At 34.5% G+C, this 24,626-nt stretch overlaps 1 protein-coding gene across 3 annotated transcripts in view; it reads right to left on the reverse strand.

The window, feature by feature from the left end:
- MAP4K5 (mitogen-activated protein kinase kinase kinase kinase 5) overlaps positions 1-24,626 on the reverse strand; it is a 205,718-nt gene that overhangs the window by 66,175 nt on the left and 114,917 nt on the right. For all 3 annotated transcript variants that reach the window (XM_031952973.1, XM_031952971.1, XM_031952972.1), the window contains exons 6-10: positions 8,059-8,114; positions 4,050-4,097; positions 3,915-3,957; positions 3,195-3,267; positions 1,137-1,268 (exon numbers count right to left, since the gene is read on the reverse strand). In XM_031952973.1, coding sequence (XP_031808833.1) covers positions 1,137-1,268; positions 3,195-3,267; positions 3,915-3,957; positions 4,050-4,097; positions 8,059-8,114 — 352 coding nt within the window. The remainder of the gene's footprint in view (positions 1-1,136; positions 1,269-3,194; positions 3,268-3,914; positions 3,958-4,049; positions 4,098-8,058; positions 8,115-24,626) is intronic.

Below are 24,626 nucleotides of genomic sequence, written 5' to 3' on the forward strand. Positions count from 1 at the left end.
CTAAAACAAAAAGGATGGAAGGGTTTCTAGAAATTGCAAAGCTCCCTTAATGATTCAGGCTATTCCTAGGAACAAAGGCTCATTTAAAAAACATTCCCATTTTCCCTATAAATCTAAAGGACATAGAAGACAAGAGTCATCAAAGAATAGGACAATAGGTATCAAACAAAAGGTGATAGAAGTGAGCTGGCTGCTGGAACCAATAATCAACAAAGATGACAAGAAAAGAACTAGAATAAAACCTGCCACCACAAAAATATATAACAAGAAAAGAAAATAGGTTAGTTCTAAGGAAAGGGCCAAAAGTGTCATGGGGATGGGTTAGACCTCCTAGGCTTAGGAGACATCTCAACAGAAGAAGGCACATAAATCCATTTGGGTACTGGACTTGTCAATGAAAATATAAATCATCGTGCTTGGTCACTTTATTGTCTAAAGTAAATCCTGCTTACTTAGTGTTGGGAGGATATTTAGCTGGAGCTTCTGCTTTAAAGCTCAGTCACGGGAGCTGCAAGGTTTTAGAGCTTTCAAAGTGGTATGATGTGGAGGGGCCTTCTCAGTCCTGCTGGCCTAAGCTCTGCAAGTTTCTAATGCAGGTTTGGGTATGCTGGCTTGTGAATGGATGGTTGAGTTTGAGTAGACTATTGCTGCACTTGCTCATTGTTAGCACACTGTGGGTTCACAGCAACCGGACTGTTGGATCCCCTTTGATTTTGGTCTCCTGTCTTAGGTGTCTGTGATGAGCTAAAGGTTAGAATGGAGTCACTACTCTGCTCCTGGGCCACACCAATTTCTAGACTTCAAAGCAGGATCGACCAGTCCTCAAACTGGGTCCTAGACATGGTCATGCCTATTTCTCTACTCTTTGGGTCTATGGGCCAGAAAGATAATCTGCCAGATACCATCTGTTCTTGTTCATGGTGCTAATTCAGATCCTCTGGGATCTTGTTTTGTTGCTGTCCTAGTGTTCACATAGTTCTCTTCCTGTCCCTGAGTGCTAGAACACTCCCTTCCCCCTCTGCTATCTCTATCACCATGCTGTGTTCCTGAATAGCAGTGTCCTAAAACTTGTATTCCTAAATTGCTCTGAAGTGGGGAAAAAAAGGCTCATCATGACTTTTTTCCTAGTTTGTTACCTCATTGGATGAAGATCAAACATAGGTGGCTGAAGTTCTCCAAGTTCAATTGCTGTTATTCCTACTGCCCAAATATCACAAAGTTGGTTGTATCCACCATTCTTTTCCACAGCTGCAACTTCTGGAGCCATCCTGCAATATGTTTGTATTGTATACGGAAGTTCATTTAAAATTCAATATAGTGCCATCAATGAAAAGAAAATTTCTATTTTTAAAACCTGATAACTGAAATCTGTTTCTTCCACTATATACAATACAGTTCTTAAGAAGTTATGAAAGAAAATTAGAATAACTTCTACAGTACAAAGCAGCTCTAAATTATAAAGATTCTCCCTTACCCCCCATATAGTCTTTTTTTTCCCTTTTTGCTGAGGCAATTGAGGTTAAATGACTTGTCCAGGGTCACACAGCTAGGAAGTATTAAGTGTCTGAGGCCAGACACTTGAACTCAGATTTTCCTGACTTCAGGGCTGGTACTCTATCCACTGTGCCACTTAGCTGCCTCACATAGAGTCTTTTAAAACAATGTTTCCCAAATTGGGGGAAGAGGACACGTAGCTAGCATTTGTACAGAGACCTAAAACACTCTTGACTGTTATAGCAATAAACTGTTCCTCCTCTTTTCTGGATATTTCCCCCTAAATTACTTAAATATACTAAAATATCTATAAAGCTTTAAAAGAGTTCTTGATTGTAGTATCGCTGTCCTCTAAGGTGAATGTGAAGTCTGACAACACTGGGAACTCTTACTGTCTTATGGTACATCTACATCTCCTACTTTACTTGTCTCTCCAGTATATGAATGTATTGGGAGCTGACAGTTTTTAAACATGCCAACAATTCAGCACTATCAATTTCCAGGAAATGCTAAACTTCACTGATTATTCTGATCCTATGTCTCATATACTGATAGTTCCCACATTTCAACTGGGCTCTTCTCCATAGCTATTCTGGATTAACAATCTTATCAACACCAAATATTTACTGAAAAACTAGCACTTCAAAGCTCTGTGGTAGGTAGATGTAAGAAATGATAGTTTGCCTCCTGAAGCTTAGCTTATACCATAGTTGCTGAAACAAGACACAAAAAATATACAGATAAATATCAACAAAAGATATTTATGTATCTTGCCAAATGTATAATGTATAATGCCAAATAAAATAATAAGAAAAAATAAATAAAATAAGTCTAGGGGATATTATTAGAGTAAGAGCTCACTATGAGCTGGGGTATTAATGAAATTAATGAAAAATCCAATAAGGTATTAAAATTTTAAAGGATATAAAAAAAAGCGTTTCAAATAGTGAGGGGACAGTGATGGCATGTATAAAAAACTGAGAAAACAAATCCAAATATTAGGATACAAAAAATATATGTTTTTTTGATTGAAGGATAATTCACACATAGAAAAATAATGTGAGACAAGTTTAGGGAAGCAGTGTGGCTATATTGTGCAAAGGCATAAATGCCAGAATAAGGAACTGAGAATTATTTTGTTTGCAAATGGAGAAGGTTTAGAAGCCTCTGAAGAAAAGGGGAATGATGTGTCAAAAATACTCGGCACTATAGAGGGGCAGACAAAACTATCAGAATACCATTTTTTTAGTCCAAACATGATATGAGAGCCTGTACCAGGATGATGGTAGTAGGAATGAAAGGGCAACTAATAGCTCTTACACCTATGCTTTCAGTGGTGTTTATAAAAAGAGAAATCAGGAATCATTACTAATTCCCAGTAATAACTGGGAAGAATAGGGCACTGAAAAACAATTTCCAATTGCATATATTAAATCATAGTTACGATGAAACTAGAGAAGAGTTAAGTATTTTGACGGTGTCATTTTTCCCCTTCTAGATCAGAGGTTCTTAACTTTTTTAATGTATAATGGATTTCTTTCTTAGTCTGGCAAAGACTATGAATTAATAATATTTAAATACAGTTAAGAATTAGACCATCAAACTTTTATTTAGTTATAATTACATACAACAATCTTGAGGCAGGATCCTAATCTTTAATAAATGGTGAAATGCTAAATCCAATTAAAGTTATTTCTTACCAATAAGGGGTACCAATGAAAGATTTCCTCTTTGCAATGGTAGCTGTTATTTTTGCAGCCACACCAAAGTCAGCTTTAAAAAAATAAATAAATAAATTACTACATTCTGAAATGATTGCAGGTTTTTGTGCATCTTAATAGAAAAAAATTTTATCTACTATATATATATAAAATCATCTAGTATAGAGTCATGCAAATAAGTCAGAGATAGAATATAAAACTAAAGCAGCTATCTAAAACATTATGTATAAGTTTAACATTCTATTCATAAAGCTTAAAAAACAAGAAAATTCCCTGACCTTTTCTTTTGTTTTTGGCCTTATCAGAATTTAATTTTTTTTTTTAAATTTTGTGGGACACTGAGTCTCTATTCCTCTCTCCACTAGGCTGGAAGAACAACGACCACTTATGGGGTCCAATCTCACTGCTGATTCATACCAAAGTTTTAACCTGATAAAACTTTACTAGTTTATAATTTGGATTGGTTTTTCTCTCTTCAGGAAGCTTGCTGGTTTTTTGTTGCTAAGGGCTCTCCAAAGTTTAGATTCAGTCAGTTTTAACCTGACTGAAGCTTAGAATTCGCCAACTCAAGCAATCCATTAGGCTCAGCTTCCCTAGTAGGAGAGACTATTGATATATTTTCCAGCATTTTCAGCTACTCACATTATACTAATAATTTCTAAAATTTAGTAATAAATTAAGAGTCTTGAAATGACATACCTAATTTAATATCACCATGGTCTGTCAATAAAATATTTGCACCCTAAAACAAAAGTACAAACATTACTGAATTAGGATTATGCGTTTCTATGTCTTTCTACAGAAAAGAATAACAATTTAGATATTTTAATTTACCTTGATATCTCGATGCATTTTCCCTTTAGTATGTAAATAAGCAAGACCCTAAAAATGACAAAAACAAAATAAATGTGTGTGTGTGCGTGCATATATACATAAACATAACTGGGGGGAAAACCCAACAATCTAAAAATGTTCCATTAAATCATCAGCTTAATAAGAAAGTGAGATATCAAGAGTCTGGGTAAAAAAAGGGGGGAGGGAGAGAGGAATGAAGGAGGAGAATGAGAGAAAGTTTCGTAACAATTAATACTGAGGGTTATGGTTAAGACCTATAAAATTTTTTTTTAAAAATCACTTGATCTAAAAACATGTATTGTGACTGTGACTTGCAGGGGAATGAAATTAATAGAGTATTATATATTATACCATATAAATATTTCCTTTTATTGGTCATTACTTATTACTTCTCAAAGATTTATAGTATGTCTCCTGGATGAAATTCACAAATTTTTACTACATTATCATTTTTCATATTCAGAAAGGCCTAACTGGTCTTGCTGGTCTTTTCAGTAATTCGCTGTCCCCACTTCCCATTTCCCACCACATATACTCAATAAACAAGAAAATTTCGCAGTCCTCTTAGACTAAGAAGGATGGTTAATATATTAACATAATTAATACATAATAATCAAATTAAAATGTCTATCTATAAAGTGAATGGACTGGAACTTCTCCTTTCATGTCTGAAGTTCTATGATTTCTATCCTTCACATTACCTCACATAATTAGTGGAAAAGTTAATCTTTCAGGGTATAAACAGGCTAAAGGTCTCTCATACCTGAGATAGTAAACATAAAGGCAAGCAAAAGGTATCAGTTATCTGCTACTTGAAGGAAAGGGGGCAATCTATACAAGATTATATATCTATATAAGAATCTATATAAGAAATACACTCTGATTATTAAGATGGAATAGATTACCCATTCTTTGGTAGTACTAAATAAGCTTTCCCCTATCTACTTGTTGAGGAAGAAAGGATTTAAGAATAATTTAAAAAATAATGGGGTGGGGAGGGTGTGGATGAGAGAAGAAAGAACTTACAGGAATTTCAGGACTATTCAAATTAATTAAGTTGTAAATGGTTTTTTGTTGTTTTTTATTTTATTGTTTTCTCCTGTAGTATTCAACTTCACTTCATTCCATTAGAGCTAGTCTCCAAAGAAAAAAGGTTAAAAAAAAAAAAAACCCTAAGCATTTTAAATCCAATTTGTGGAACTTCATGTAAATTTAAAACACCACAGAACCGGAAATTTTGTTTAGTTCAAGTTCTGGGTCAAATTCACCTGACCTAGTGGGCTAATTAGTCTAGAGAGATTAAGTGACTACTTGGAAGTAATGGAATTTAAAATCCAATCCCTTTGACTCATAATTGAATGCTACTTCTGTATGAGACTGCCTCCTGAAAAAGCAAAGTTTATTTCTTTATATACTCTACAAAAAATTTTGAGAACCATATGGAAAAATAAAAATTAAAGCTGTCTAAAGACTAAAGAGTTGAATAGCACTGAGAAAAAATGTTTATATTCTGTATCCTAAATTAAAGTAAAGTGAACACTCCTCATCCTCAATATTTAGGGTAGAAGAACAAAATTTAACTTTAGGCAATTAGATCAGAACATATTAATGTATTGGTTCCTAGAACAGTTAAAGGGGGAGTGCAACTGCTTTGGGTCTAAAAGAGCAGCAAGAAGTCAAGATGTGGCTTTGCAAGGGGGGAAGCAATTAGATTTTGCTTTCTACTACCACTATGCCAAGACTATTTCTAGAATGAACTTCAGGCTTGTACAACTCCAATCACATGGATACGTTATCTTCTTAGAAATGAAAATGAGCAACGTTTGGGGAAAGCTAGGTCAGCATAAAACTGTTTAAGCCACACAATTACACAGCAAAAAATACAATTAACATTAAATTAGGATGGAAGGATGGCAAAAGAAAAAGTAATGTTAACAGTACAGTACTAGACAAAGGGCAAAGTAAGAAAGATAAATCAAACTTTCCTAACATTTCCTATATATTTCAGGTCAGAGACCTTTTTGTTTTTGTGTCCTCAATGCATAATATATAGGCACATAGTGCTTAATAAATGTTTTATTGAACAAATAAGTGAAATTTTTTGTTGGGAGAATCTGGCTTGCTGTGCTAATTAAGGCAGAAGCTCTTAATTACAATTAGAGATTTTTATAATTAGAAGAGTCATACAGTATAGTTCCCAACCTTTCTAAGTTTGAGAAGTATTTGATTGAGAACATAATAACAAAAAGCTACCAGGAATTCAGTTACACCTTTAAATGACTTTTTATCAATTACAAAAGCAGTAATATATACATATTGAGAGATGTTATTTTTCAGTCTAAACCAAGTATGCTTATTTATTGAGTCAAAGGAGTATTTGTAGCCCCCTTAGAAAAAGTTTACAGTGCTCTGCATCTAAGTCTGGAAAGGGGTCTGGAGCCTAGAGGTCAGGAATCACATTCATTTAAATCTTCATTTTACATATATTTGAGAAAGAATCAGTTTTTTATGGTCATGCACCTCGTTAATGGAGTTATTGGAAATAAAATCTAGATCTCTAGCCACCCAATTCAAAGCTTTTACTTCTACTTAAAGCCATATTGGAAATAGCAGCAAAACAATTTGCTTACTGTTTTCAATTCTATGTGTCTAATGTTTTGCTGTTATAAAGAGAATGACCAGGACTAGACCTATGATTTTATTGATATAGGGAACTCCCAGGCAAGGAAACTCCTACTACTATTACAACTTAACATGAAAATTTTTAGACTTAAGAGAATGGTACAGAATGGTGGTATCAAAATCTTTTGTTGATTTTGTTGAGCATTTCCCAATCACCAGTTTGGCTGAACTTGAGTGCTGTGGATTCTTCCCAAGGCTAGGAGCTGGTCATACCCAGTGCTCGTCTATAACACAGTTAAGAATTTGCCATGGATCACACAGCCAATATGTGTCAGAGATAGAACTTGACCTGAAGCTTTGAGGATAGCTTTCTTTCTACTAAAGCACATTAAATGCATACATGAATATGTATGTATTGCTGTACTATAGGTTTCTCCATGCAAGAAATAAATTTTAACCTATTTGCAATGACATCTTGCTCAGACAACAGCCAAAAAATCTTCAAATGGCATAAGTTGAATGTTTTTTATTTCTAAAGAAGCTACTTGAAAATGAGTAAGAGATTAGACTAGTTGGCCTCTCAAATTCTGTCTAGCTCTTAGATCTATTATCCTTTGTACTGACAACACAGAAACAACAATGTCCTCAATTATAAATTAATACACTAATCAATAATTGTAATTGATTTGTTAAAAAGACTTTAAATTTAAAGACATAAAATTATTATATGCTAGTCTCAACAGGCTTTCTAGTAGACTGGTATATATGAATAGTGCTGCTGATAATAAAAGTTCCTGGGTTTGTTTATTTTTTTTTCTTTTTTCTGGCTTATCAGTTTTTCCTGGGCCAACCAAAACATCTGACTGACTTTGAAGATGGCCAGTAATATGTATATTAATTCATGAAAATCTTAAAAGCCACCAAGTTCATCATATTTTTCTGTCAGATATCAAATAAGCCCAGCTTTCCTCAATGTCTTGGAAGAGGGACACAAATATCTATTGGTAATTTACACCAAAACAGAAATAAAGCACTTTCCTCAAAGAAGTTAAAGTATTGGGTAGTGGTAATTATATACAAGCAGAGCTGCACCAAAGATTGAAGATATTTCCAGGAAGCCACCTCAATCCCCATACAGTAGAACTTTATTTCTCCCCATCCTACCCCATTTACCTCTGTTTAGGAACTGAGTTTATGTGAACTTGTCTATTCAATAGCTTAACAGAAGAACTAACCAGGCTCTCAGAAGAAGATAATAATCATAAGGAAAACAATTTAGCTTATCCATTCCCTTGTCTTTGAGGAGGAAAATAACCATACATTTTCATATGTTGAATTATCTTCCAAGCTATATATATACAAGTACCTGTAATGTTTCTCTGCAAACATAAGCTATCTGTAATTCTGACAATGGTCCAGTAACTAGAAAAATAAAGAGATCACATTTTTACACATCTAGCATAACATATAAAACAATTAAGAGTGTTGCAATTTTCTAACAAAAATTATTCTAAATGAAAAAGGATATTCAAAGTAATTTAAAATTATGTATATATGTGCTATTAAAGCAAGCAAAAGAATATAAATAATATCCACAATCACTACAATGATGTAAAAATGACATAAAAATGAAACTGAACTTGGAAAGGGGGTAATATTGCATATATATCACAGTTAATGTGTTTGGATGGTTTTATTAAACTATTTTTTATCACTTTCTTTTTTAATCTTTTTAAAAGAGACTGCTTTGGAAGGATGTATTTGGAAATAAAGGGGATATAAAAACAAAAAGCATCAATAAGATAGCATTTAACATAAAATGTATATATAAATATATAACATTTAATGTAAAAAATATGACACCAGTTTACTTCCTTTGTGCCAATAGATTTCTTACAATTTTAAATTGAAGTTCATTAAGCATATACTGCCCTGCAATGGCACCATAATAAGTGAAAACAAAGATTTAAAAAGGAAGCAATAAACAGAATCCCTGAACTAAAAAATTCACATTCTCATAGCGTAAACAAGACAAAAATAAATATTTGTACATATTAAATATTATGTAATACACATATACAAATGAGGTTTACAGGGCTAGAATAACTTAAAAGTTTTCATGGTAGTTGTACTTTCCTTAAGGTCACTTTGTATTTAGTAGAATTCTCTAGTTTCTTATAGATTAACCTATCTTCGGGGTTGCTATGGGGTAAAAGGATAAAAAAAGTATAAAGCAAGTTGGAGAAGGTCATGAAGTATTACAATTCTACATGTTGCAAATGAATAAGGCTAAACTTAATGAGTGATATAAGAAGAGTCAGGAGGGAAAAATACATAGACCCATTTGTTTTAAGACTTATTTCTAATATAAAAAAATCAAAACCTGTCAAAATACTGGTTGTTGGTATACAGGAGAAAAAATAGAAATAGAAAAATAGAAACTAAGAAAATGCTGGTGAAATTCTGAGGGCAGAAAACTTTCCATCTCAAAAAAAAAAAAAAAAAGATTGATGGTAGAGAGCTTTCAATTGGTCTGAATATGGGTAAGGTCATAAAGGCAGAGAGGAAAGAAGTATGAATTTAATCATTAAACAATCTTTCAAACTCATGGCAGAAATGGTTAGACTGAGGAATTCTTTGAGAAAAAAGCAAGATGGGGAAAGGGAAGATGAAAGGAGACTAAGTATGAAGGAATAAGAAGAAACAACCAAATAGTTTGGCAAAAGATTTTTCTTCCAATAGAAATGAAATATTCATACTAATCTCTGTGGTAGGAAAAGAACTAAATACAAATTTGCACAATTGATACTAGAATGACTTAAAAAAAAATCCAAATATCCAAATGAACATTAAATGAATTCAATTAAATAAACATTAAATGAATGTAATGGAATATTGTTGTGCATTATGAAATTATGAATGAGGAATTCAGGAAAACATATTTACAATAACTTATGCAAAATGGAAGCAAAAGAACAGAATTATTACAACAATGTAAATAAGAAAAACACTAAAAAGAATTGAAAACTTAGTAATTAAAAAAAAAAAAGTAAAGGTTCAGGAGAAGAAAGAATGAATCATGCCTCCTTTTGTTGAAGGTCTATGAACAGGGAACTGATCAGACACATTCCTGATAAAACAACCATATGTATCAATGAGAGAGTGGCAACAGCATTGATGAGGGAAAGAATACTACGATCTTCTTAGTTAAATTGCGGTGTCAAAAGTAAAAAAGAAATCCAGCTCTCTTACCTTGGCAAAAAAAAAAAAAAACTCTAAAATGATCAATGAAGTATCATTAGATACAGTGAAAATCAAGACCAAAAATCACACAAATCTTAGCCATATTTCAAGAAATTTTGAAAAATGAGAACCAAAAAAACTTTGCTTATAATAGCTAGTATTTATGTAGATTTTTAAAATTTCAAATTTTAAAAAGCTTTTAAATGAGAGATGTAAAAATCAAAGGATGCATGGGATATTATCATTCCCATTTTACAGGAAGGAAACAGGAGTTTTAAGAGATTAAATAATTTGCCCAGAGTCATATAATTATTAAAGGACTGAGACAGGATTTAAACTTGTATCTTCCTGATTCCAATACCAACTATTTTTACCCACTGTACCACTTAGCTGTCTTATCTATTATAACCTAAGGGCTAAGGATATTTCATGTGATTTCATTAGTAAAATGAATTTCCAGGGAAGATAAATTCAATTCAGGTTGGTATCTTTTCTGAAATAAATTTCAGAAAAAATGAAAAATTTTCTCTGAATTTAATCAGCCACATAAAGGCAGCAAATATTCCTGCAATACATTCAAATACAGATGAAACTTATTAAAGTATAACTGGAGAAATAGTTAACAAAATAAATAAAAATATAGTCAAAGAAAAGTCAAAGTCAAAGTCAAAGAAAAAATAGCACAAGCAGTCAGAAAGAATTCAAGTACCAGAGAACCACAGGATCATAGCAGGAGAACAGGTTCAAAAGCTTGGTATTACTTGGACACCAGACTGGTTTTTTAAAGGAAAAGGCTTTATTGTCCTATAAAATAGCATGGGATCGATCAAGAAGCATCAAAAGACTAAATGATCTGCATAGTAACTCCAGAATATGTATTTTATAAGAAAGGTAGGGCTGGAGAAGAGGGAGAGAGGACTATGTTAACTCTATGCTCACTGGTTAGACCGCTCCAGTGAGATGTGTACTTTACTTATTGGACAAATTTTGAGAAAAACAAGGAATAGAAACAAGACCCAGGGTTCCTGGCATCCTGTCTCCTACGACCCAAGCTCCTTGCACTTGAGTATGTGATTAGCCAGGCCTTGTTTATCACAACCAAAGCCCCTTGTGGACAAGTTATTTCTGTTATCCTGTCCCAAGACAGAGTCCCTGCTGAAGGCCATTTCAGGATAGTATAAAATCAGAGTTACTATGAGATAAAATCTTGAAATGCTATGTTCCAAATGGCAAAAGATAAAGATTTATAACTAATAATAACTTTAATTAAGTAAAATCCTACAGGACTACTAATAATGGACTAATAGAACAGAAAACTTTCCAAGTATTTCTGATGAAAAGACAAGGAAGAAGTAAAATTTGAAACCATGTTTAAAATGAGGGTCTAGATTTAAAATATGCTTTAGATAAATTAAAAAAAAGCATCAGTAACAATCATCAGACAAGGCAATGATCAAAACAGAGATAGTTAAAGTAATTACTAGGAAAACTACATTATTCGTAAAGGAACCACTGACAATAAAATAATGCCAATACTTAATGTATAATCATCAAATGACATAGCATCTAAATACCTGAAAGTAAAATTAGCCACATTAAGGGGAGAAACCACAAGAGTTGCAGACTTAATTGTATCCCTTTTGTAGCTAAACAAGTCTAAAAAGAGATAAAGGATAGAATTTTAGAAAAATTAAGATTATCTTAGGTGACAACTGAAAATAACACAAAGATTTCTCAGTTACACAAGAATGCCCTTACAAAAACTGACCATGTGATAAGGCATAAAAACCTCATAAACAAATGCAGAAAAGTAAAAAAATTAAACATCCTTTACTGACTACACAAATACACAAATGGTCAATAAAAGGTCTTTGAAAAAAGGAGTTAAACAAACTAAATGGAGGCTTTATAACTTGAATCTAAAGAATTGGCAGATCAAGGAACAAAATATAAAAACCATAATTTCAGTAAAAGAAAAATGAAAAAAATGAGACAACATGCCAAGATATTTGTAATACAGACTGATAGTTAAAAAGTGCCTTGCCCTTGACTGCATAGCTGAAGCTAATTAGGACAAGCAGACCATAAACATTCCAGGAAGTCTCCATCTTAGTTCTTATCTAGTTAACAATTACTTTTATATAGCTATTTTCAAACACTGATTTTCTATTAAGCATTCCAATCAATGCCTGTTTTAGTATAAAACAATCTATATCTCTTTTACTTGGAGAAAGAAAGCAGCTTCTGGTTCCCTGGGATGTATACAGTAAAATACAAATAGATCTTTTCTGTGACTTCTAACTGTTCTTAAATCTGGATTACTGATCTATTAAAATTTCTATATGCTAAGATAAAGCAGTCTACTATAGCAGAAAATTAAAAACATTAAAAAGCACAGCAGGATGAGGGGTAGGAGGAAAAGATAGTTCCTTAATAATAATATGAAAGCTAGCATTTTCTTGAAAGGGAAAAACCATAGATTTTTCTAGTACAATTAGGGTAAAGCCAGGAAAATTACTATTAGCATTCTTATTTGAAATAGTTCTAGAGATGCCATTTACATGAATATAATGTCTGGGCTAGATTTCTGGAGGTCCCGAAGATGGGCCTTGGTCTCGGCAGCATAGTCATCACGAGGATGGTCAGAAGTAGAGTTTAAAGTCTTTATTGTCTCCTTCACAGTCTGTTCACTCTGACTCACTGTGTTCCCCAGTTCTGTCAGCCCTTAAATAACTTATTTATTTGGACTGTGACAACTCTGTACCACACCTCCTAAATAGGCTGAATGAGATATTATATTTACATCTCCTGGATAAGAGCTAGCATAATTGCATACAATTCATTCTTCTGAGAGGACTGAAAAGGAGTTCTAACTGCTCTCCTTATAGTTAAGTCATGAGAGTATACAGCAAAAATGTTATATTTGGATGCACTTGTAAAGATAGTTCGTCCTTTAAGAGGAACCTTAGAAAATTCTTCAAAAATCCATTGCCAATTATGTAATAGATGGGTTATCTTTAATGGAGACCCATGTGTAAAATTTGGAGCTGTGGCCAATAAAATCTGCTACTCTGGGATGGTTTCACAGCATACATTAATTTGTGCATTAGTATAAAAGGCATATATCTTTTTTTTTTTTAATAGCCTTTTATTTACAGGTTATATGTATGGGTAACTTTACAGCATTAACAATTGCCAAACCTCTTGTTCCAATTTTTCACCTCTTACCCCCTCCCCCCTCCCCCAGATGACAGGATGACCAGATGATGTTAAATATATTAAAATATAAATTAGATACACAATAAGTATACATGACCAAAACGTTATTTTGCTGTACAAAAAGAATCAGACTCTGAAATATTGTACAATTAGCTTGTTTTTTTTTTTTTTTTTTTGGTTTAATAGCCTTTTATTTACAGGATATATACATGGGTAACTTTACAGCATTAACAATTGCCAAACCTCTTGTTCCAATTTTTCACCTCTTACCCCCACCCCTCCCTAAATGTCAGGATGACCAGTAGATATTAAATATATTAAAATATAACTTAGATACACAATAAGTATACATGACCAAAACATTATTTTGCTGTACAAAAGAATCAGACTCTGAATTATTGTACAATTAGCTTGTGAAGGAAATCAAAATGCAGGTGTGCATAGATATAGGGATTAGAATTCAATGTAATGGTTTTAGTCATCTCCCAGAGTTCTTTTTCTGGGTATAGCTAGTTCAGTTCATTACTGCTCCATTAGAAATGATTTGGTTGATCTCGTTGCTGAGGATGGCCTGATCGTACAATTAGCTTGTGAAGGAAATCAAAAATGCAGGTGGGCATAAATATAGGGATTGGGAATTCAATGTAATGGTTTTTAGTCATCTCCCAGAGTTCTTTCGCTGGGCATAGCTGGTTCAATTCATTACTGCTCCATTGGAAATGATTTGGTTGATCTCATTGCTGAGGATGGCCAGGTCCATCAGAACTGGTCATCATATAGTATTGTTGTTGAAGTATATAATGATCTCCTGGTCCTGCTAATTTCATTCAGCATCAGTTCGTGTAAGTCTCTCCAGGCCTTTCTGAAATCATCCTGTTGGTCATTTCTTACAGAAAAATAATATTCCGTAATATTCATATACCACAATTTATTCAGCCATTCTCCAACTGATGGGCAACCACTCAGTTTCCAGTTTCTAGCCACTACAAAGAGGGCTGCCACAAACATTTGTGAACATACAGGTCCCTTTCCCTTCTTTAGTATCTCTTTGGGATATAAGCCCAGTAGTAATACTGCTGGATCAAAGGGTATGCACAATTTGATAACTTTTTGAGCATAGTTCCAAACTACTCTCCAGAATGATTGGATTCGTTCACAACTCCACCAACAATTCATCAATGTCCTAGTTTTCCTGCATCCCCTCCAACAATCAAAAAGGCATATATCTTGTCAGGTCTTCTCCCATATACTTATATTACTCACTTAATGGCCTTTAATAAAATTCTAGCCACAAGCATTGGGTAAGGAGTAAGGCTAAGGTTGTGATGGGAGGTTCACCCACTCAATCACACTTTCTCCTTGATGAAGGACTGCTATGGGTGCCTCTTTTGTAGCAAAAACTGGTATTTCCAAGGGTTTTTCAGTGACTCTCTCAACCACATTTGATAAAGCCAGTTCAACTTCTCTCAAAGCCTCTTGAGCTTCTTTTGTAAGCTGGTGTGGTGAGTTTAAAGAAGTGCTTCCCCTTAAAATGTCATATAATGGCTGTAATTGATAGGTAGAGTTAAGCCTAAGACTGGGTGCATCCATTGGATATCTCATCAATTTTTGAAAGTCATTTAAGGTGTTCAATCGTTCATATCTTATATATTGAAAAGGAGCGTGCCTTTGAATTTTTTTTTTCTGGAGCTATGTGCAATGTGTAGTTCCTTAGTGTTTCTATTGTCTTTTATAGACATGCTTCTAACATTTGCTCCTCTGGTATACTCCCCAAGATGTCCATGTAATGTAATAACATAACTTTTAGAAATGCTTTTCTTACAGGAGTAAGAGAAGCAGCAACATACATTTGACACATAGTAGGGCTGTTTTTTATTCCCTGTGGGAAAACTGTCCATTCATATCTTTTATAAGGCACAGCTAAATTAACGCTGAGTACTGAAAAGGCAAATCTTTTCATATCTTCCTTATCCATCCTTATCCATATATCCAAAGAATAGAAACAATCCTGAATGTCTATAACACAAAGAGGCCATTCTCTAGGGAATTAAGTAGGAGATGGAAGGCCAGGCTGAAGAGTTTCCATAGTTTCCATCTGTTCATTTACTTTTCTTAAATCAATCAACATCCTCCATTTTCCAGATTTCTTTTTTTATAATAAATACAGGGGAATTCCAAGGACTTAGACAAGGTTATAAGTATCCTTGGTCAAGTTGCTCCTGCACTATATCTAATAAGGCCTGATTTTTTTCAGTTGTTAAGGGCCACTGTTCCACCCACTCTGGTCTATCAGTTTTCCATTGAATGGGAACAGGGGAGAGTACAGGCAGGCCTTCAACAGCAGCCCTGCCTAAAAAGCCAAAGTAGTCAATTGTAATCCTCACTGTTGTAAGGCGTCTCTTCCCCATAAATTGATAGGGATTTTTTCAATTACAAAAAGAGTTAAAACTCCTGTTTCACCTTCAAATAACTATCTCAAAGGAGCAGCACTAACATCAGCTGCTATTGATCTTCCTATGCCAGACATATAGGTGCCTGCCTTAATCTTTGGCCAATGACTGGGCCAACTGGCATCTCTGATGACTGTATGATCTGCACCCATGTCTACCAACCCTTTTGGTGGCATGCCATTTACATAGATAGTGAGCATAGGACGGTCAGTTGTAACAACTGCAGTCCAGAATATTCCTGAATTCTGTTGTTGGGAGTCAAAATCTGGATAAATATCACAAATTGCCTATTAGGGGTATGTATCAGTAAACCTGATGCTACTACTTCTCCTGGGTTGATAGATCACAATTGTCTAACTCTATTAGTAATTGGGATATTAGCAACACATTCCCCCATTTCCCAAATCAATGTGTGGATAGACACTGTTTTGTAAGCACTCTCAGGAGATGAAATGATCAAGCCTACTGTGCCTGGAGGCAAACGATCCATAGGCTGGACAAGGATAGATTTCATCTCTCCAGGGAATATCTCAGTAGTTCCAGTGGCATACACCTTTATTCTCCCTAATTGCAATCTCCTTCCTCCATCAGGTTGCTTGTCAACTGACTGATCATGTTGGAGTACGGAACTTCTAAAGACTCTCTGGGTGTAACAGTGGCTGCTATCATGCCCCAAGTGTTTTTTTGCCTACGGCCCTGGAGCTGAGCCCTGCTTCCCATTTCCCTGAGTCAATCTACATTCTGATGCCCAATGGAAGCCTTTGTTGCATTTGGGACATAGTGTTTTGGGTCTTGTTCTCCCACCCTGTTTTATATGCCAACATTGAGCTTTCAGATGCTCTACTTTACCACTTTGAAAGCACTGAAGAGTCTCTCTGGAAGTCCCTTGCCAAAAGGGACCCTATCTTCCCATGCTGAGATCTTGAAAAGTCTGCATCATAGCCTGGGTATAAAAGGTATTTATGCCCCTTGTGACACAGCATCTTATGATCTCCTCTAAAGGAGCATCCTTGTGTAGTCCTAGTATAATTTTTCTACAAACCTCATTAGCATTTTCTCTAGCAAGTTATATTATCATAATTTCTGTTGCTTCACATCCCACAAAATCAGCAAAGGGTTCATTTGGACTTTGCACTATTTTCGGGAAGGCTTCCCTTCTATCTTGTCTTCCTGGGAGGGTGCCCCATGCTTTGATAGCAGCAGAAGCAATTTGCTCACATGCTGCTATAGGGTAATTAATCTGTGTTAAAGTGTCTGCATAAGAACCTAAACCTGCTAGTTGTTCAAAGGTGACTCTTATATTAACTCCAGGTTGCCTATTTCATTGGGCTTGTATTCTACAGAGTTCACTATACTCAGAGAGCCACAACAAGTTTTGTTCAGGTTCTAAACATGTCTTTGCTATAGATCTCCAATTACTAAAGGTTAAAATTTCATAAGCCAAGTTCTCTAATACCATCTTAACTTAAGATGATGTAAACCTATAAAGAGTATGAGCTTTTTTCAGATCTTTGACCTTTTCCAAATTAAAAGGAGTGTATCTTCTTTCTTGACATGAAGAGTCAAACTCTTCAATCACAGGGTATGCTTCTATTCTCAAATCAGATGTATCCTGTCCTTCCTCTTTAGCTTTAACTAATGCCTTTTGTAATCATGTCATAGGAGGTAGACAAAATTGCTGCATGGGTAGTGCTAATGGTGTCACTGGCCCTCCCACTCCTCCTCCTGCCTCCACCCTAGAAGGTGGAATTGAGGGAGGAGGGTCAGAGGAGGAATGCCCTAAGCGTGCCTGCTCGGGTGTAACTGAGCTGTGAAAGTGAGAAGCACCACACTCTTTAAGCTTATTTGCATGATATTTAAAATCCAACTCTCTATACCTTTCAGCTGCTTTGTCAGTACCATCCCCCTCCTCCTCTTTCTCCTCAAACTTCCTTGTCTGGCTCCACATTAAAATTTTTTCTTTTTCTTTTTTTTTTTTTTTTTAAAAGAACTTATGGGCTTCTTTAAAATCAAGTGTATTATATTGTACATAAGGAATATTTCCTCAGGAATTGAATCAGGACTCATAGCTTCATAATATTCAAATAGTTGCTCTTCCACTAGTTCCCACATATCTGGCTCTAATTTTTCTTCCTTAGATAGCCAAGAAGATGTGCACTTTAACATATTTATGAGCCCAGTGATCTATCTCTAAGTTACCAACAAACCTTGCTTCTTTATTAACCTAACTATGCATGCTACACACTCCCTTCAGAGTGGGGAAGGCTCTTTTCTAAGTATTTGCTCCATTTCAGCTAAAAAATGAGAGTGACTAATTTAGCCCTTACCAAAGTTTCTCACTTGTCTATTTCTTTACTCACTTTATTTCTGGGTCACAGGGACTTCTCAACTGAGCTTACAATCACATCAGTTGGACTGCTTTGTGCTGTGGTTTGCAAAGCCTGCATTTCTAGGATCCCACATTTGGCTGCCAGAGTGTTATATCTGGGCTAGCTTTCTGGAGATCCTTTGGAAGGGCTTTGGTCTCAGTAGGACAGTCATCACGAGGATGGTCAGGAATAGAGTCTAAGGTCTTACTGTCTCCTTCACAGTTTGTCTTCTTCACAATCTGTTCACTGACTCACTGTGTGCCCAGTTCTCTAAGTTTTCCCCTTAAATACCCTATTACAATTACATCATTACAGCATACTGAGTATATGCCAACTAGAGTGATTATATCATTATATCAAACTAGAGTACTTATATTATTATATCATACTAAATATATATGAACTAGAGAACCATTATCTCATCGATTACACTGAGTTAGCACCTTGTAATTATCCTTGTTTTAAGGAACTAAATGACTAAATCACACAGTTAGGTAATTGGAGGTTAGATTTAAACTCAGCCCAATTTCAGGGTCGGTATTCTATCCACTATGCCATCTAGTTGCCCAGCATTTTTTTTTTTTAAGATTGCATACATAAAGGTTTAATATTTAAATAAAATTAATTAAAATAATTAACTTCAGCAACACAGCAGAATATAAACTAAACTCACAAAACCAGCAAGAGATAAATAGAAAAAATTTACATTAAAAATCATTCTAGAATGTACAAGGCATGTAAGATACCTACTATTATCAATGTACTACAAAAAAAAATTTTTTAAAGAAATAATTGGAGATTAATTGCTAATGGTATGGTCATGCCAATGTAATAAAGATAATAATGTTGTTTTTGTAGTTTAGTTGTGTCTGACTCTTCATGATTCCATTCTGAAATAGAGAACTAATGCAAATATATGAGAAATTACTTAAGAGCTAATTAATAAATGTTCTCAAAGTAAAAAAATTCAACTATCAATTACTTATGAAAAAATGCTCCAAATCATGAATAATAAAATACAAATTAAGATAACTCTAACTTTTATCTCATACTCATTACATGGGTAAAAATGACAAAAATGAATAATGAAAACCATCAAAGGAGGTATAAGAAGAGAAGTACATTAATGAAATACTGGTAGAGATGGGAAGTGTTCCTGCCCTTCTAAAAACCATTTTGGAACTGTACCTAAAAAAGTCATTAAACTGTATGTACTTTTAAAATTCATCAGTTCTAGCACTGCACCTGTTCCCAAAAAAAGATTAAAGATGGAGGAAAACAATTCAAATATGCAAAAGCATCTTATACTAACATTTTTATTGTAAGAAAGAAATGGAAATAAAGTAGGTGCCCATCATTGCTGAACAAATGCTATATGATTGAAATGGATTATTAGCACACCATACGAAATGAGAAAAGGGATGGATTCAGACAAACAGGAAAATCATAAATGTAATGATGCAGAATATACCGAATGAAAACAGGAGAAAAATTATACAAAATTTAAGAATTATGATCAATGCAATGACCCATTACAACTCTAGACAATTGATGACAAATCATGCTTTCTGCTTTCTGGCAGAAAGATAGTGGACTAGAGGGGAAATATGAGACTTACATTTACAGACTTATGAAATGTATGGATTTATTTTGTGAGATTATACTTTAGGGGGGACTTTTATTCACAGGAAATGGGGAGGGAAAAGTTGGTGGAAGGAGTAAAGTATTAGTGATCCTGAAAAAGGAATAAAATGAAGGACCTTCAATTAATCATTAAAAATAAGCATAAGAGACTTCCGGCCAAGACGGCGGAGAGGAGGTACACAGCTGTGTAAGCTCCATGTTTTCTCTCAGAATTCATTTCATGACAAGCCTCTGAATTAATACTTGACTGGAAAAAAAAAAAACCACAAATAGTTACCAAGAGAAGACATCCTTGACGGTTTTAGATGGGGCACAGGCTGAGGGCAGGCAGCAGCAGCAAGAGCACAGCAGGCAGCTCACAGCCGAGCAGATCGGAGTGGGGTGGGGTATGATTTCAGCTGTCTCTGCAGGGAGAGCTTTTGCTACAGGATTGGATACTTTGCCCTGACAGCAAGTCAGTAGCCCAGCAGAGAAGCTAAAAACATGGGGGTGGGGGTGGGGGTTGGGAGGGGTGAAGAATACAACCCCAAACAGCTGGAGTCTCTCAGGACCTAGCCACCCTTCCCCCACAGTGTCTCAGCACACTCTCAGAGTCTCAGAGCGCAGGCACAGCACAGCCATCGCTGTCCTGTTAGGACCTCACTGCTGCCCCTTTCCCCCCTCCCCCGCAGTCTGTAGAGGAAGGTCGGTAACACTACCCAGCCCCTCCCCCCAAAAAAGCAGATTCCATTTGGGGTTTTTTCCTTTTTTTCTTTGCTAGTTTGTCTTTGATTCTTCTCTGAAAAAATGAGCAAAAAATTGAAAGGAACTTTAATCACTGAGAGCTTCTATATAGAGTCTAAACCCTGAGGAGACTAAAAACAGACTGTCTCCAGGTGAATCCCCACAGGAGGAGATCATCTGTTCCTCAGCACAGATGAATCTCATAGAAGAAATTAAAAAGGCTCTCACAAGAGAGCTAGAAGAAAAATGGGAAAAGGAGAGGGAGGCGTGGCAAGAGAGTCTGGAAAAGTCATCCCACTCATTTAAAGACAGAGTGGATAAAGAAATCAAATCCTTGAAAAATAGGATTGGTGAACTGGAAACAGAAAATAGCTCTCTAAAAAATAAAATTGGCGAAATGGAAAAAAATTCCATAGAACAAAACAACTCAATTGGACAATTAGAAAAAGATATTAAAAAAGTGAGTGAAGAAAATACTTTATTGAAAATAAGACTCGAACAAATGGAATTGAATGACTCTAGGATCAGTCAAGCAAAACCAAAAAAATCAAACAATGGAAAAAATGTGAAATATCTTCTTGGGAAAACAACAGACTTGGAAAATAGATCTAGGAGGAAAATCTGAGAATTATTGGACTCCCAGAAAAATATGATGAAAAAAAGAGCGTGGACACTATTTTCCAGGAAATTATCAAAGAGAACTGCCCAGAAGTCAGAGAAGCAAAGGGTAAAATAGACATTGAAAGAATTCATCGATCACCTACTGAAAGGGATCCTAAAATCAAAACACCAAGAAATATAGTGGCCAAATGCCACCCTCAGACAAAGGAAAAAATACTGCAAGTGGCTAGAAAAACCCAATTCAAATATAGAGGAGCTACAATAAGGATTACCCAGGATCTAGCAGCATCCACATTAAAAGATCGAAGGGCTTGGAATATGGTATTACGAAAGGCTAAGGAACTTGGTATGCAACCAAAAATAACTTACCCAGCCAGAATGAGCATCTTTTTCCAGGGAAGAAGATGGACATTCAACAAAATAAATGAATTTCATCTATTTGTGATGAAAAAAACGGATCTAAACAAAAAGTTAAATCTACAAATATAGAACTCAAGAGAAACCTAAAAAGGTAAAAAGAAATCTTGGGAACTATATTTCTGTTATAAAGATGCATTAAGAATACATATACACCTTGTTCTAGAAACAAGAGGTGGAAAGCACATTGTACCAGAAAAAAAGGTAAAGTGGGGGGTACTACATGTCACAAAGAGGCAAAGGAAACCTATTATATCTGAGAGAAAGAATGGAGGGGGATGAATACAGTGGGTATCTTACTGCCATCAGAATTGGCTTTAAGAGAAAAATTTTAGACATATTCGATTTATGGTGAAACTTCTCCCACCTCATTGAAAAGTGAGAAGGGAAAAGTGAAAAGGGAAGCAATAAGCTAAGCAGAAAGAAATACAGAAACTGTGAGGGAAAGGAGTAAGATAGGGGGAGGAACTCTAAAGTGGGGGAAGAGGGGATACTAAAAAGGGAGGGCTGTGAGAAGCAAGTGGTGCTCACAAATTTAATACTGGGAAGAGGGGTAAGGGGGAAAGAAGGGAGAAAAACTTAAACAGGGGTTAACAAGATGGCAAGTAATACAGAACTGGTAATTTTAACCACAAATGTGAACGGGTAAACTCCCCCATAAAGAGGAACCGGTTAGCAGAATGGATTAAAAGCCATAATCCTACAATGTGTTGTTTACAGGAAACCCACCTGAAGCAGGGAGATACATGCAGAGTAAAGGTAAAAGGTTGGAGCAGAATCTACTATGCTTCAGGTGAAGTCAAAAAAGCGGGGTAGCCATCCTGATCTCAGATCAGGCACAAACAAAAATTGATCTAATTAAAAGAGATAAGGAAGGGCACTATATCTTGCTAAAGGGTAGCATAGATAATGAAGCAGTATCAATATTAAACATATATGCACCAAGTGGTGTAGCATCTAAATTCTTAAAAGAGAAAAGAAGAGAGCTGCAAGAAGAAATAGACAGCAAAACTATAATAATGGGAGATCTCAACCCTGCACTCTCAGAATTAGATAAATCAAACCATAAAATAAATAAGAAAGAAGTCAAAGAGGTAAATAGAATACTAGAAAAGTTAGATATGATAGATCTCTGGAGAAAACAAAATGGAGACAGAAAGGAATACATTTTCTTTTCAGCAGTTCATGGAACCTATACAAAAATTGACCATATATTAGGACATAAAAACTTCAAACTCAAATGCAGTAAGGCAGAAATAGTAAATGCATCCTTTTCAGACCACGATGCAATAAAAATTACATTCAATAAAAAGCCAGGGAAAAGTAGACCAAAAAATAATTGGAAACTAAATAATCCCATACTAAAGAATGATTAGGTGAAATAGCAAATCATAGACATAATTAATAACTTCACCCATAAGGGGAAATTTCCTATCTCTAGAGGCCTACTTGCATAAAACAGAGAAAGAGAAGGTCAATGAATTGGGCTTGCAATGAAAAATGCTAGAAAAGGAACAAATTAAAAACCCCCAGTCAAACACTAAACTTGAAATTCTAAAAATAAAAGGAGAGATCAATAAAATTGAAAGTAAAAAAAACTATTGAATTAGTTAATAAAACTAAGAGTTGGTTCTATGAAAAAACCAACAAAATAGACAAACCCTTAGTAAATCTGATTAAAAAAAGGAAAAGAGAAAAATCAAATTGTTAGTCTTAAAAATGAAAAGGGAGAATTCGCCACTAACAAAGAGGAAATTAGAGCAATAATTAGGAATTACTTTGCCATAATTGGGATAATAATTAGGAATTATGGCAATAAATTCGACAACTTAAATGAAATGGAAGAATACCTTCAAAAATATAGCTTGCCCAGATTAACAGAGGAAGAATTAAATATCGTAAACAGTCCCATTTTAGAAAAAGAAATAGGATAAGCTATTAACCAACTCCCTAAGAAAAAAATCCCCAGGACCAGATGGATTTACATGTGAATTCTACCAAACATTTAAAGAACAATTAACTCCAATACTATATAAACTATTTGAAAAAATAGGGATTGAAGGAGTCCTACCAAACTCCTTTTACGACGTAGACATGGTACTGATACCTAAACCAGGTAGGCTGAAAAACAGAGAAAGAAAATTGTAGACCAATTATAGACAAATATATAGAAATATATATATTTATATATGTCTAGAAAATTTATATATGTCTATAATATATATAGATTTATATATATTATATATAGATAGATTTATATATTAAAATTTATATATGTCTATAATATATATAGACATATATAGACATATATAATTTATATATGTCTATAGAAAATTATAGACAAATTATAGACCAATCTCTCTAATGAATATCGATGCTAAAATCTTAAATAAAATATTAGCAAAAAGATTACAGAAAATCATCCCCAGGATAATACGCTATGACCAAGTAGGATTTATACCAGGAATGCAGGGCTTTCTATCTATCTATCTAATATTAGGAAAACTATTAGCATAATTGACTATACCAATAACCAAACTAACAAAAATCATATGATCATCTCAATAGATGCAGAAAAAGCATTTGATAAAATCCAACATCCATTCCTAATAAAAACACTTGAGAGTATAGGAATAAATGAACTTTTTCTTAAAATAGTAAGGAGCATCTATTTATAACTGTCAGTAAGCATCATATGCAATGGGGAAAAACTTAACCTTTCCCAGTAAGATCTGGAGTGGAGCAAGGTTGCCCACTATCACCATTATTATTCAATATTGTATTAGAAACGGATATAAGAGTTGGCAATAAGAGTCAAGAAAGAGAGCAAAAGAATTAGAATAGGCAATGAGGAAACCAAACTATCACTCTTTGCAGTTGATATGATGGCATATTTAGAGAACCTAGAGATTCTACTAAAAAGCTATTAGAAATAATTCATAACTTTAGCAAATTTGCAGGATACAAAATAAATCCCCATAAATCCTCAGCATTTTTATAAATCACCAACAAAACCCAACAGCAAGAGATACAAAGAGAAATTCCATTCAAAATAACTATCGACAGCATAAAATATTTGGGAATCTATCTACCAAAGGAAAGTCAGGAACTATATGAGCAAAATTACAAAAAACTTTCCACACAAATAACGTCAGACTTAAATAATTGGAAAAATATTAAGTGCTCTTGGTTAGGCCAAGCGAATATAATAAAGATGATAATACTCCCTAAACTAATCTATTTATTTA

The sequence above is a fragment of the Sarcophilus harrisii genome, chromosome 2 (genome assembly GCF_902635505.1).
Source record: "Sarcophilus harrisii chromosome 2, mSarHar1.11, whole genome shotgun sequence".
Taxonomy (NCBI): Eukaryota; Metazoa; Chordata; class Mammalia; order Dasyuromorphia; family Dasyuridae; genus Sarcophilus; species Sarcophilus harrisii.